The following is a 12,300-nucleotide window of genomic DNA, read 5'->3' on the forward strand; positions in this document are numbered from 1 at the left end:
ACAAAACAAGATTCTGCTTCACACGGTGAAAGAATTTTTTCAATGCGACTTACAGTTTCTGAACTGTGACGGTTTGTTCGAGGGCCTGATCCGTTAGTCTGCCTGCTCTGCTCACTGAAAGCAACCAGTGACTCACAGCTGATTGGCTGATTGATGCACTTTCAAAGTAAAAGCTGAAAGATGTCAAAAGCTGCTGATGAGGGTTTGTGAAATAGCTGGCTTTTCAAAACAAAATGCACTTACATAAATTATACCTTATGCAAAATTATAGCAGGACATTCACTGGCAAAAGCTGCACTGATGCACTTAAAAATTCTTCAGAAATGTTCTGGATTTTGGTTGATTTTTATGTGAATGTTCTTAGAGTAAATATTAGAAGTTTTACTGATATATATATATGTAATCACTTTATATATTTTTAGGATTTTTCTGGAAGATTTTTTACTCATTTTTAGAAAATATTTACAAAAATTTTCTTGCCAAATTTGGGGGATTTTTTAAAAACAAAACTTTCAAGGGAAACTTTTAAGCCATTATTGGAATTTTCTCTCTGAAGGTTTTGCAAATTTTCAGAAATTTGGGGATTTTTTTTGCTGAATTTTTGTATTTTTTTTCAGACAAGGAAACAATATTTTGATTTGTTATTCTTGTTTTTTATTCTTTCTTTCTTTGTTGCTTTGTTTGTTTATTTCATTGCTGATAATTTAAAATGTATTTATTATAAATGTAGAATCATTATTATCTGAATAAAAGACGATTTTTCTTTTCTCTTTGTTGACTCCAGTCCATCTTCATGTCCCTTTGTATTTTATTCTTTTTTCCTCTCTTTCTTCCTTGCTTTGTTTCTTTTTTCATTGTTTATTTCTTTTTATTTCTTAAAATTTTAATTCTGTTTCAGTAGGAAACTAAAGTAAAATGAGGACAACAGGAGGGTTAATTACTCCTGCACCTAAAAATGTCTGAAATTGTAAAAGAAAATCTAAGAAATGACGTTTGAAAAGACCAGCATGTCCTGAATCAACAGGTGAACGTGGAGCTGTTAGTGTTTTTTGCTGCGTAATGGTCTCAGCAGCAGCAGCAGCAGCAGCAGCAGCCTGGATTCACTTCGTATGACTCATCCTATTCTCTCTGTGACACAGCAGCAGCCCTGAATCCATCCCACGGAAACCAGCGCCTCCAAATACCATCCAGCCAGCAGCTCCTCCTCGTCCTCCTGCTCTTTCATCCGCTGACCTTCTCGGTGAGGAGGCTCCCCGTTTCGAGTCCGTTCACTTTGTCTTTGCATCAGGACCGTCCCTCAGCGCTTGGCATTATTTGAACCTTCGCCGTGTCGCCGCTTCTCTCCGCAGCCTCAGACTCACCGGCTGACTTTCAAATCACCTTCAGAGCGAGAACGATGCAGCCCAACGACGGTTCCACTCAATGAAAAGTTTGTCTTGTTTTTATATTAAAAGAAACGCCCGGCAATTTTAAAAGATAGTTTCCTCTTCCAAAATGCTACGGCATCAGTTTCTGTGAAAATTATAAAAGGTTTGTTATAAAAAAATCTCACTTTTCACTGAAAAAATGAAAACATCCTGCAATTTTAGATCCATTTTTTCCAAAGCAGAGGGAACATTTTTGAAATAATGATTGTATTCAACTTAAAAGTAACTGTGTGAAAAACTCAATGTACAAATGAATCTTTAAAGGGCCTTTCCTATTTCAGTGACAGAAGTGTTGCACAAATTATTGACCAAAGTGTCAAAAATGAAAATATTACAAGGCTGCAATCTATCATTTAGAAATACAGGACAAATTGCAATAAAATCTAGAAGTGCAGCTGCTTCTGAGACGTGCTGGGAGGAGTTTTAAGCTTTTGCATTGTCGGAATCACTTAAAGACGATGCAGTTTTTGGTCACCATGTGCATTTAAAGATCTACCTCGAAGTCGACAGCAGTGTTTAACGCTCACAATCATGCAGCTGCGTCTTGATAAAAGGTTTCCTAATAAAGACATTTATGTGCAGCAGCGGCGGCAGCAGCAGGGGGTCTGCTGCAAATCTGCTGAGCGAATCGGCGTCGTGTTGCAGGAGGCGAATAATTGGCCGGGGGAGACGGGGAGATCCGATGCAAGTAGATTCTGTCCTGACTGCTTGTGCTGCACATGCTAATTGGGCGCCTCTCCTTGGCTTGAAGGGAATGAAACTGCCGTTATCATAACAGCCGGAGCAAAGTTCATTATTTATATCCAAATGCAGCCAAGCGTGAGAGCCGGGTGAGGATTTTTTAAAAGTCTTTCACTGTGGATACACGGCACAATGCGCAGGAAATGCATCTTTTACTTCTTATTTTGTTTTCTGCAGTTTATACAAAGATTTATCGTCTCCTGGCGGCGGCTCACACTCACCCATTTCTTGAAAGAAGTATCCATTCTTGGACATCCCAGAGGGAGGCGCCTCTGCAAGAGCAAAAAGCAGAAAGACAGTAATCAGTGAGGTGAATCTGGGCAGCAGCAGCCGGCCTGGCAGGGAGCAATTATTTGGTATTTTTACACAGTAACTGCCGCTGTGAGAAAAGGTTCTAAATACAAACATGCACCATTATTGGAGCTGTTTTTAGCCACCGCGGGAGCAGAAAACACGCGTGCAGTCACCCGCAATCAATTAGCATTCATTCATTCACCCACGCATGACGGTATCTGCCCCCTAATGGTCATTATGAGGCATAGCAGCGGCTGCTAATCGCACATCCAGTGAACAAACAGCGCAGGAGGCGGCCATGCTGTGACAGTTAGCGTCTTAATTAAATATCTCAAACACAAGCTGGTTTTTGGTGGGGTTTTTTCTGCTCTTGTCACATTTTTACTCACTGTTGTTTCACTGCAGTATAAAGTCCCGCATCTTTAAATGCTAGAAATCATTAAAAACTGAAAAAATCTAGACTTTTTTAAAAAAATATGTGTTTTCAAAGGGATTATTTAGAAAATTGGCGAACATGTCAACTATTTTTGTGACTTATCAATTCATTGTTTTTTGCTGTGGGCTCGTTTTTCACTCCGATATAAAGCAAACAAACAACCAAAAAGTAGAGACAAACTAAACACATTTTCTGTGCAGTATGACAAAACTATAATGCCATACATATATACATGTATATTCCACTAATAAATAACAGGAAATTGTAAAAAAAAAAAAAAAAAAAAAGTTTAAATTATTTAAAAAATGCATTCTAAATTAAAAAATAAATATATATAAAATAGATATTATTATTAATTATGTATATATATTATTAAAAAATAAATAAATAAATAAAAATAAACAGTGAACTAAAATTCTTTGATTATTCACTTTACAAAAATGGGGAAAAAATTGAATTTACTTGTACAACATTTTTCAAACTGCCCACAGGTTATCTACACACTGTAGATATTTACTACTTAAATTTGTAATGGCTTAATTTTTTCACATGACTGAGGGTTGCAGACGAGTCAGAAATTGTTTGACTGAGCGTGTCTTTTTTTTTTTTTTTGATAATTTTTTGCCCAGGAAGTGATGTACGCACAGAATTTTCATCTCGTGAATCTCGGTCACAGTTGAATGAATCATAGCTTCACAGTGGCAGCACAAGATGCAGAATTTTTGTTTTTTTGCCAATTCTAGAAAAAGTAAATTACTTATTCTTGGCGATTTATTTATTTAAGAGTGAGTTAGTGAAAACACCAGGATTTTAAGCGAAGATTTGGGTAACTTACACAACGGAACAGAACTGACAATGCATGATTAGTTCAATGACTGTCGGAATTGTGAAATTGTGATCATTCTTTTAGCTTTAAAGTGTAATTTTAAACATATTTTGTGAAATGACATGCATTTCAAACCCACAAACAGATTTAGAAGTTAGAGAACGAGTCCGACATTCTTTTTTAATTTTTTCCTTGTCAACAAATTGACCTAAACAAGTTATTATCCGTGTACCTAAATCCTAATATATCATTTTCCTCTGTACCACAGAGCTCCACTGTTGTCAAAAAATAACCGAAAAGCCCCTCAGTGAGTCACACATTTGCACTGGTTGGTGGGATTCCTTCATTAGCATCGACACGCGCCGCAGTTCACTTTGAGTCAGTCAAGTTTTACACCGAAAACAACCAAATTCACTCAGTATTTATGGCGCGTTTGTCCTCAAAACAAGTGCACGGCTGCTTTAGGAAATAATCTAAACAGTGGGGATACATTATTGTGGACGATTTGTCAAGATTCAAGCGTTCAGTGGAAGCTAACGAGCTTGGGGACGAAGGGTTGGAAGCCTTGAGAGATTCTGTCAGACTGTTTGTACTGGGATTAGCCGACAATAACAAAAACATGGAATAACGACGCCGCTTTCCTTCAGTGCCGACGAATTAGTTTCATCACCGTGTCGTTTTCCAGCGCAGCACGGGTTCCAGCGGTTGGAAAACACTGCAGAGCCGCTGCTCATTAAAATTCCACGGACGAGTAGGAAATATTTTTGGGCTGCAGTTTTGCTCGTGTCACCTGTTGTCAGCGGCTGTATGTGATGACGGTAATAAAGTCTGTTTTAGTTTACATTTTAATTCGCTGAACACGCCGATAGCGACGTGACAAAACTCCCAACGACGGGGGAAGAAAACTAGGTACCCAACACAGCTTCTGATGCAAATTAGGATCATAAATATGGGATAAAAGATGAATATTATTGGTGCTGGTTTGGAGTTATGACTGCAGGACAACTACTGAGTATTATTTACATTTCTGACTGATATGTAAATTATTTTTGCGATGAATCAATTAATCGTTTTTAAAATTGTATTTACTCACTGTGGGCTCATTTTTCACTGCAATATAAAGTCTTGCACCTTTATGGAAACAGAGCAATCAAGACTAGAAGTAAAAAGAACCTAAAAAAGCGATGAATGGAATTTAACTGAATTGACAAAAATTGCAGAAAAGCACCCAAAAGTTTTTGTCAAAAGTGGGGGAAAAAAAAGATGGTGACTCTACATATTATAGATATTTTACTACTTACATTAATGATGTGTTTCCTGTTTTTGTAAACACTGCCTGCAGCTCATCCTAAAAGTCCCAGAACTGTTGTCAGTTTTCATGCTGCAGAACTTCAAAATTATAAAGCCATAAATAATGAAAAAAAGGAAAAAAAATCTTCGATTATTTATTTCACAAAAAATATAAAAAATTAATAAAAATGGAATAAATATTTAGAGCATTTTTCTAGATGCCAGTGAGGGTTTGCAGCACTGGTAAAAAAAAAAAAAAAAGATGGTGACTCTGCATCCTACAGATACTTTAGTTTTTTTTACTTTGACACTTTAACACTGCCTACAGATATTTTTTTTTTTTTTTTACTTTGATTGACACTTTGATTTACACTAAGTGCAGTTCAATTGATTTCAGCTGAAAAGTTCTTGAATTTTTGCTCTGACTGTAAATGCAGCTGAATCTGAAATACTTTCACATTTGCAGAAAGGACTGCAGATTTTTGTGTTCTCTATAGGATTTGTTTTGTCCAAACTGATTCTTTGTGATTTTTTTTTAAATATTAGACATGCAGAATAATGTGATTTGGAAAAAATATTGTGATTTTTAAGCATGGATTTCACACATATCATATGGGATTAGTTTGAGGACTGTTGGAAAGCTGAAAATCAAATAGTTTTTTCTGCTTTTACAGTTTCTGGCTCTGAATTTTGACTTTTTTTTTTTTTAAAGACATGTTTTTCTACCCTGCCGCCTTGTTTTGGGGGTTTGGATGGTTAATATGATGCACTACTACGTAACCTTGCACAGCCTTGGGTCAGTAATTGGTGCGTTTTTGTACACAGTCTTGTAAATATTTCAGTTATTTTCCACTGCATCAACAAGCCCTTGGATTTGAGTCCGAAACACAGTCTTAGTTGTGCAGAGCGGTTTGTTATTCATTCAGTTTAGTTTAGTGCAGCTGGTTATTTTTGGTGACTTTTTCAATGAATAAAGGTGGAATAAAAAGTTTGGATGAAATATCTGGATTTTAAGGGAAGAATAAGAAAAGTTTGCACAGATGACTACTTCAAGGACCGTTGGAAAGCTGAAATTCTGCAGATTTCTTTCTATTTTTGCAGTTTCTGCCTCTGAAAAATGGTGCAATTTTGACAGAGGGATGTTTTTTATTGATTCAGATCAGTGCAACTTGGTAATTTTTGGTGACTTTTTAAACAAAAAAGGTAGAATAAAAAAGATTTGGTTAAACTATCATGATGTTAAGCAAACGTCTGCACAGAAGAGCAGTTTAAAGACTGTTGGAAAGTTGAAAATCTGAAGAATCTTCTGATATTGCAGTTACTGACCCTGATAAAAGGTGTCATTTTGAAGTTTTATTTTAAAGACAGCATTTCTTTAAAACTTGAAATCTTGAGAAACAGTAGAAATGAATTTCACGGATTTCCAGATGGCTTCCTCACAATGAATTCTAAAACGCAAAACGGAACATTTTTGTTTCTGATTTATGAAGAGTCGGCAGAAGAAACCCCCCCAGTGGTATGCATTCCCTCCAAGTCAAATATCAAAACTAAAAACTATGAATCCTTCCAACATGTGGAAACACTTTGCCGACGTTCTGTTTTCTGATTCTGATTAACGCTGCACATTGTGCAACCTGTTGCACCGAAAATGTAAAATGCAGGTTTGATGGGTTAAAACAAACTAAAAAGTACATTCTGAAAATGTTCACATTTAAGGAATTATCTTTTTACAATACATCATGAGCAACCTGAAACTTCTTAAGAAAAATAAATTAAATTTCAACAAAATTATACCTCAGTTGATCATTTCCATGGAACTGAATGATAAAGTATTTTACTTGATGATCAAAACGACAAAAGTAAGACAGAAAAAGACAAAAAACAACAATAACAGGACAAAATATTATAAAAACAAGAAATAAATGACAAAAAAATGAGAAACAAAATGACAAAAAATGACACAAAACAAAACAAAAAGAGACCAAAAATTTGACAGAAAAATTAGAAAGCGACAAAAATAATGAAACATTTGACAATAAAATTACTAAAGTGAGAAACAAAACTACAAAAAGTAGACTAACAACACAAGCAAGACAAAAAAAAAACCCAAAATGACAAAAACGCTACACAAAACACTGAATAAAGCAAAACAAAATTACAAAAATGAGACAAAAAACACAAACGAGACAAAAACGAGAAACAAAATGACAGAAGTCAGACAAAAAAAGACAAAAAACAACAAAAACAAGACAAAAATGACACACAAAAAGACAAAAGCAAGAAATAAAATGAAAAAAATAGATAAACGACACGAAACAAAAAAAGAGACAAAAAATTCACAAAAAATTTAGATTGCACCAAAAAAATGGACGAAAGACAAAAATTTGACAAAAAATGACAAAAGCGAGAAACAAAATGACAGAAGTCAGACAAAAAAAGACAAAAAAACAACAAAAACAAGACAAAAATGACACACAAAAAGACAAGAACAAGAACTGAAATTTAAAAAATGACACGAAATAAAAAGAGACAAAAAATTCACCAAAAAAATTTAGATCGTAACAAAAAATGGACGAAAGACAAAAATTTGACAAAAAATGACAAAAGCGAGAAACAAAATGACAGAAGTAGGACAAAAAAGACCAAAAACAAGGCAAAAATGACACACAAAAAGACAAAAGCAAGAAATAAAATACGACACAAAACATAAAAAGAGAGACAAAAAAATTCAGATGGCAACAAAAAAATGTACGAAAGACAAAAATTTGACCAAAAAATGACAAAAGCGAGAAACAAAATGATAAAAATACAAAAGTGAGACGAAAAGGAAACAAAAAGACATAAAACAACAAAAACAAGACAAAATATTACAAAAACGAGAAACTCCGCAACTTCTCATGATCTAGAAATTATTTTAAATTCACAGTTTTACTAATTTACAATCTTTGGTTAATGTCTTCTCTGGAATTTTTGCTCTTTGCAAAATCGCACCGCGAGCTGGATTGGACCCTCTGGTGGGCCGGTTTTGGTCCGCAGGCCGCATGTTTCACCGCTGAGAATAGAAAATGTTATCGGCTCCGTTCATGAGATGTAAAAAATGTTAACAGGCTGCAACAGACATTCTTTTCACCGGCAAAGGTCCTGAATTTAAAGCCTGCTATGACTATCCACAGCGAGGTTTGTTTTTTGCTTCCAGGCAGGTTTTTGCAACGCTAGTGGAGCTTCTTTTTTTCAACGGAGGATATCTCATTTCAGAATTAGACTTAATCTGGTGGAGAGCTACGCTACAAAATGCACAGTTGAGAGAGTTTGGGAGTGTTTGTCACACAGACCGGAGGATGCGCGCAGCATGTCGATGGCACAGGAGGCCGATATGGAGATACTCTGAAGGTTATTGAGACGTTCTGCTGCAGGAGGAGGACGACTGGAGCTCCCAGACCTCACCGAGGCCTTTCCTGAACGGTAAACCGACACGTTTAGCACGTCCGGACATCTCACGCAAAAAGAAACAAGCTGGGGGTAAAAAGAACACTTAAAACGCCTGTACGAGCACAAAAAAATGCATTAAAAATAAAGAGTCGAGCCTTTTTCTTCCACGTGTTGAATTGTGTCGTTAAATTTGGAAGTGTACAGTATCTCTGCTCCTCCAGGGACTCTTTGATGTGACAAACACTTAAACGCAGGATGCAGTTTTAATTACACAAAACGTTCCGTCACTCCTGGGATTCAAAAAAAGAAGAAGCAGAAGTTAAACAACCAGGGATTCATTTATCCCCAAAATAATGTAAGCCATGCAGGTTTGTAATATTTGCATTTTTCCTCCTAAGTCTCCCTCTCTGCTACTTTTACTTTTGCCGCCATCGTTAATGAAATGTTGAGTTTTGTTTTGTTTTGTTTTTTCAATGTGCTTTTAAAAATCCTATCTACAAACCAAAACCATCCCAGTGGAAAACAGAGAGTTTAAAAGGACCAGTTTGACCTTTTTTTGAGGAATACGCATATTAGTTTAGAGACGCAGATGAGACGGTCGGTGTCCCAGGTGGATGTGATGAAGACAGCAGGAGCCGGTTAGCTTAGCTTAGCATAAGGATGAGGAGGAAATGAGGGGAGAGGCTAGTTTCAGCCTGCAGTAGAATGTTTATGTTTATGTTTATTACAGATCCCCATTAGTTCTCACTGCAGTGAAGACTATTCTTCCTGGGGTCCAAAAATTTACGTTTTTCAAACTTCAAATAATAATACAATAAAATACAGTCTTTACAATAAAATATAACTACATCTAAACAAAAGTAATCTGAGATGTAATGGAATTTAACCCTTAAATTGTTGAAACCAACCAGAACCAAAACAACAACAACAAAAAAATTTTAAAAATCAAATCAAATAAATAAATAAAAATGTATTCCATTTTACACACTGAGAAGTTCAGATTAAACCAACCAAACTACAAACCGACTTCCTTGCTAAATACCGCTTCTCTTAATCTGTTTTTGAATCTTGCTTTATTATTTATCATGGTTAAATGTAGTGGAAGCTCATCCCAATATGTTATTGCTCTGTACATTGCTGTCCTCTTTAATGCATTAGATCTTTGTAGAGGCAGAGCAAAGTGAACACCTGAAGCATACCTGGTTATGTAGCTAATATGTCGAGTATTGATGGGTTTTAGATGTAACAACAAATTATTAGGTTTCCCACTACGCCAGATGTTAAGAATGTGATCAAGCTACATGCCAGCCTTTGGTCAACTTTCATCCAAGACAATGATCATCCGAATGATGAAAGGCGCTTTTTTTTTATTTAAAAAATGCAAAAATAACAGCACTTACCAGACACATAAACTGTAAAAGCAGAAAGAATCATAAGATTTTCAACTTTCCAATGGCCCTTGAACTACTTGTCTGTGCATTTTGCTGTTCTGTTGGAAAAATTCATTAAATCTAGGCTTAAAATTGCATTTTTTTTTTTTGTCAAAATCAGCTTATTCTAAATGTCTACTGAAGAAATTAACTACAGGAAAACTAAATAAACCATTTTCACTAAATAAAGTACCGCTGTGAATGAGTCAGCGTGGACTTTTAGGATGAACTGCAGGCAGAGTTTACACAGAAAGAATGCAAAATTACAAACGCAAGTAGTAAGTATCTATAGTATCCAGAGTCTTTTGTCGTCCATTTTTAATTTGTGGTAAATTCAATTCAACTTAAATCAATGTACTTTTACTTATATAATGTTAAATCACCACATATGTCATTGAAAGGTGTTTCAGAGGGTGGAAAAAACTTGCAAAATTACCCAGAGAAGCCCAGGAAATTCAAATCTTCACTGGGATTCCCTTCGATTAAGCATTTGGTCACATCAATTGAAGTTTTTCTTTTCAAGATCCATGGATTTATAACTGATAAATGGCACATAACAGATCCAGACTGACAAAAATTCTGTAACTTTCGGCTGAACTGCAGGCAGTGTATCGTTACATTTTTCCTTTTTAGAAATGATTTATTGCAATAAAATGCGACATAAGACCATTCTAGTTGTAGCTGCGTTATTTCCATAGAGATGCAGGATTTTATACTGCAGTAAAAGTGCGTAAAAAAAACACCCAGAAAGTGTTTGGACTTCAGACGGTTAGAGATGCGTGTTTGGCTGCTTCCTGACTTTCTGGACTCTCGGCGAGGCAGCACGGCCCCCTTTAAACCCACAGCTCGTTCTTTTCACGCTGAGTTTTTGTGCAGATTAAACCCAAGCATTGGTGATCTTTCCAGGATTATTTTGTAGCTTTGATCAGAGCCAGACTGGCCGTTCCCCCCCCTTTTGTCCACTGTTTGTTTTTATGCTAAACCAACCACCTGCTGACTCCAACTTCATACTGAGCCCACAGACATCAGAGCGCTATTGATTGTTCAGCTCAGTGCAACAAAGCAAAGAAGTGCATTTTCACAAAATGTTAAAGAGGACAAAATAGCTTATACCAAAAATAACTTAACGGTATTCAAGATTTACAAGCAGAACGCAAACATTCTTATTGTATAGTTGTGTAGTTATTTAATTAGCAGTAAGTAATGTCGTTTTTATGCTTTATTCCTAATTAAATCATTTGTTTTTATTTACTGTTGGTGCTATTAGTTGTATAATAAAGTTTAAAACTACATATTTTATCACCTCTAACAAGAACATCACATTTTTTTCTATGTTTTATTTCAAGACTGCATTAATAAATTAATTTGGCAGCTAAACGTATAACCTGCTGCTAATGCAAAATAGTTTAAATGTCTAAAATATTTCTTTTTTTAAGAGTAAATATAGACATTGATGAGTTGTAGCTCATAATTATTGACTGTGGCAATAAGTTCCACCTCAGAGACTAAAAGAAAAAAGATGCATTTCTGGAAAACGATTGATTTTTTGCTGCTACTTCTTGTCAAAACCGCAGGAAAAAAAATGCTACCAGGTGAGGCGAGGACTTCCAACAAGGAAAACAGAACATTTCTGGGTTCTAGATCTTCTACGTTTATGACAGGAGTCAGCAGAAGACAGTAAAATATAGAAGGAAATATACTAATTTAGGAGAAACCAAGAAGCCGAAATGATGAAAACCCAGGGATTTTTCTGCTGAACTGCAGGCAGTGTACACAAACGTGAGAGAAATTAACAGTGAATGTAATAAAATATCTGTAGTATGTGGAATATTTGGTGTTTTGTAGGATCTTTTGTTTCAGTATTAATAAATGATGATTCCAGGTTTGTCATTCATTTCAATTTTGTTTAGTTTTTGTAGCATCAACTGACAACATAAGTCATCAAAAGGTGCCTCGGAGTTTGTAAAAATTCTTGAGATTATTGAAGAAATGCACCTCTGTAAAATGACTGATTTTGCTGCCGTTTCTTGATTGAAACCACACAAAAAAATGCTCCCATGTACTCTGTGGGCACTTTGATAAATGTTTATTCCAAATTTTATCAATTTTCTTATTTCTGCTGCACATACACCCCCTGTCAAAAGTTTTGAGACACTTTCTCATTCAAATAAATGAGAACCTGTCTCAAAACTTTTGACAGGGGGTGTACATAGCGTCAATTGACAACATATGTCATCAAAAGGTGTCCAAGATTTTGCAAAAATTATTGAGATTATCGATTATTGAAGAGATGTATTTCAGTAAAATGGCTGATTTTGCTGCTATCTCTTGTCTAAACCACACAAAAATGCTCCCAGGTGCTCTTGGCTGAACTGCAGGCAGTGTACTCAGAGCGCAAATAAAACAGATTTGGTGCCAGATGTGGGC

General features: G+C 35.7%; 1 protein-coding gene across 5 annotated transcripts in view; it reads right to left on the reverse strand.

The window, feature by feature from the left end:
• Window positions 1–12,300, reverse strand: part of slc4a11 (solute carrier family 4 member 11) — a 173,151-nt gene that overhangs the window by 90,009 nt on the left and 70,842 nt on the right. For all 5 annotated transcript variants that reach the window (XM_051952307.1, XM_051952375.1, XM_051952453.1 and 2 more), the window contains exon 2: window positions 2,390–2,440. In XM_051952307.1, coding sequence (XP_051808267.1) covers window positions 2,390–2,440 — 51 coding nt within the window. The remainder of the gene's footprint in view (window positions 1–2,389; window positions 2,441–12,300) is intronic.

The sequence above is a fragment of the Acanthochromis polyacanthus genome, chromosome 1, assembly GCF_021347895.1.
Source record: "Acanthochromis polyacanthus isolate Apoly-LR-REF ecotype Palm Island chromosome 1, KAUST_Apoly_ChrSc, whole genome shotgun sequence".
NCBI lineage: Eukaryota > Metazoa > Chordata > Actinopteri > Pomacentridae > Acanthochromis > Acanthochromis polyacanthus.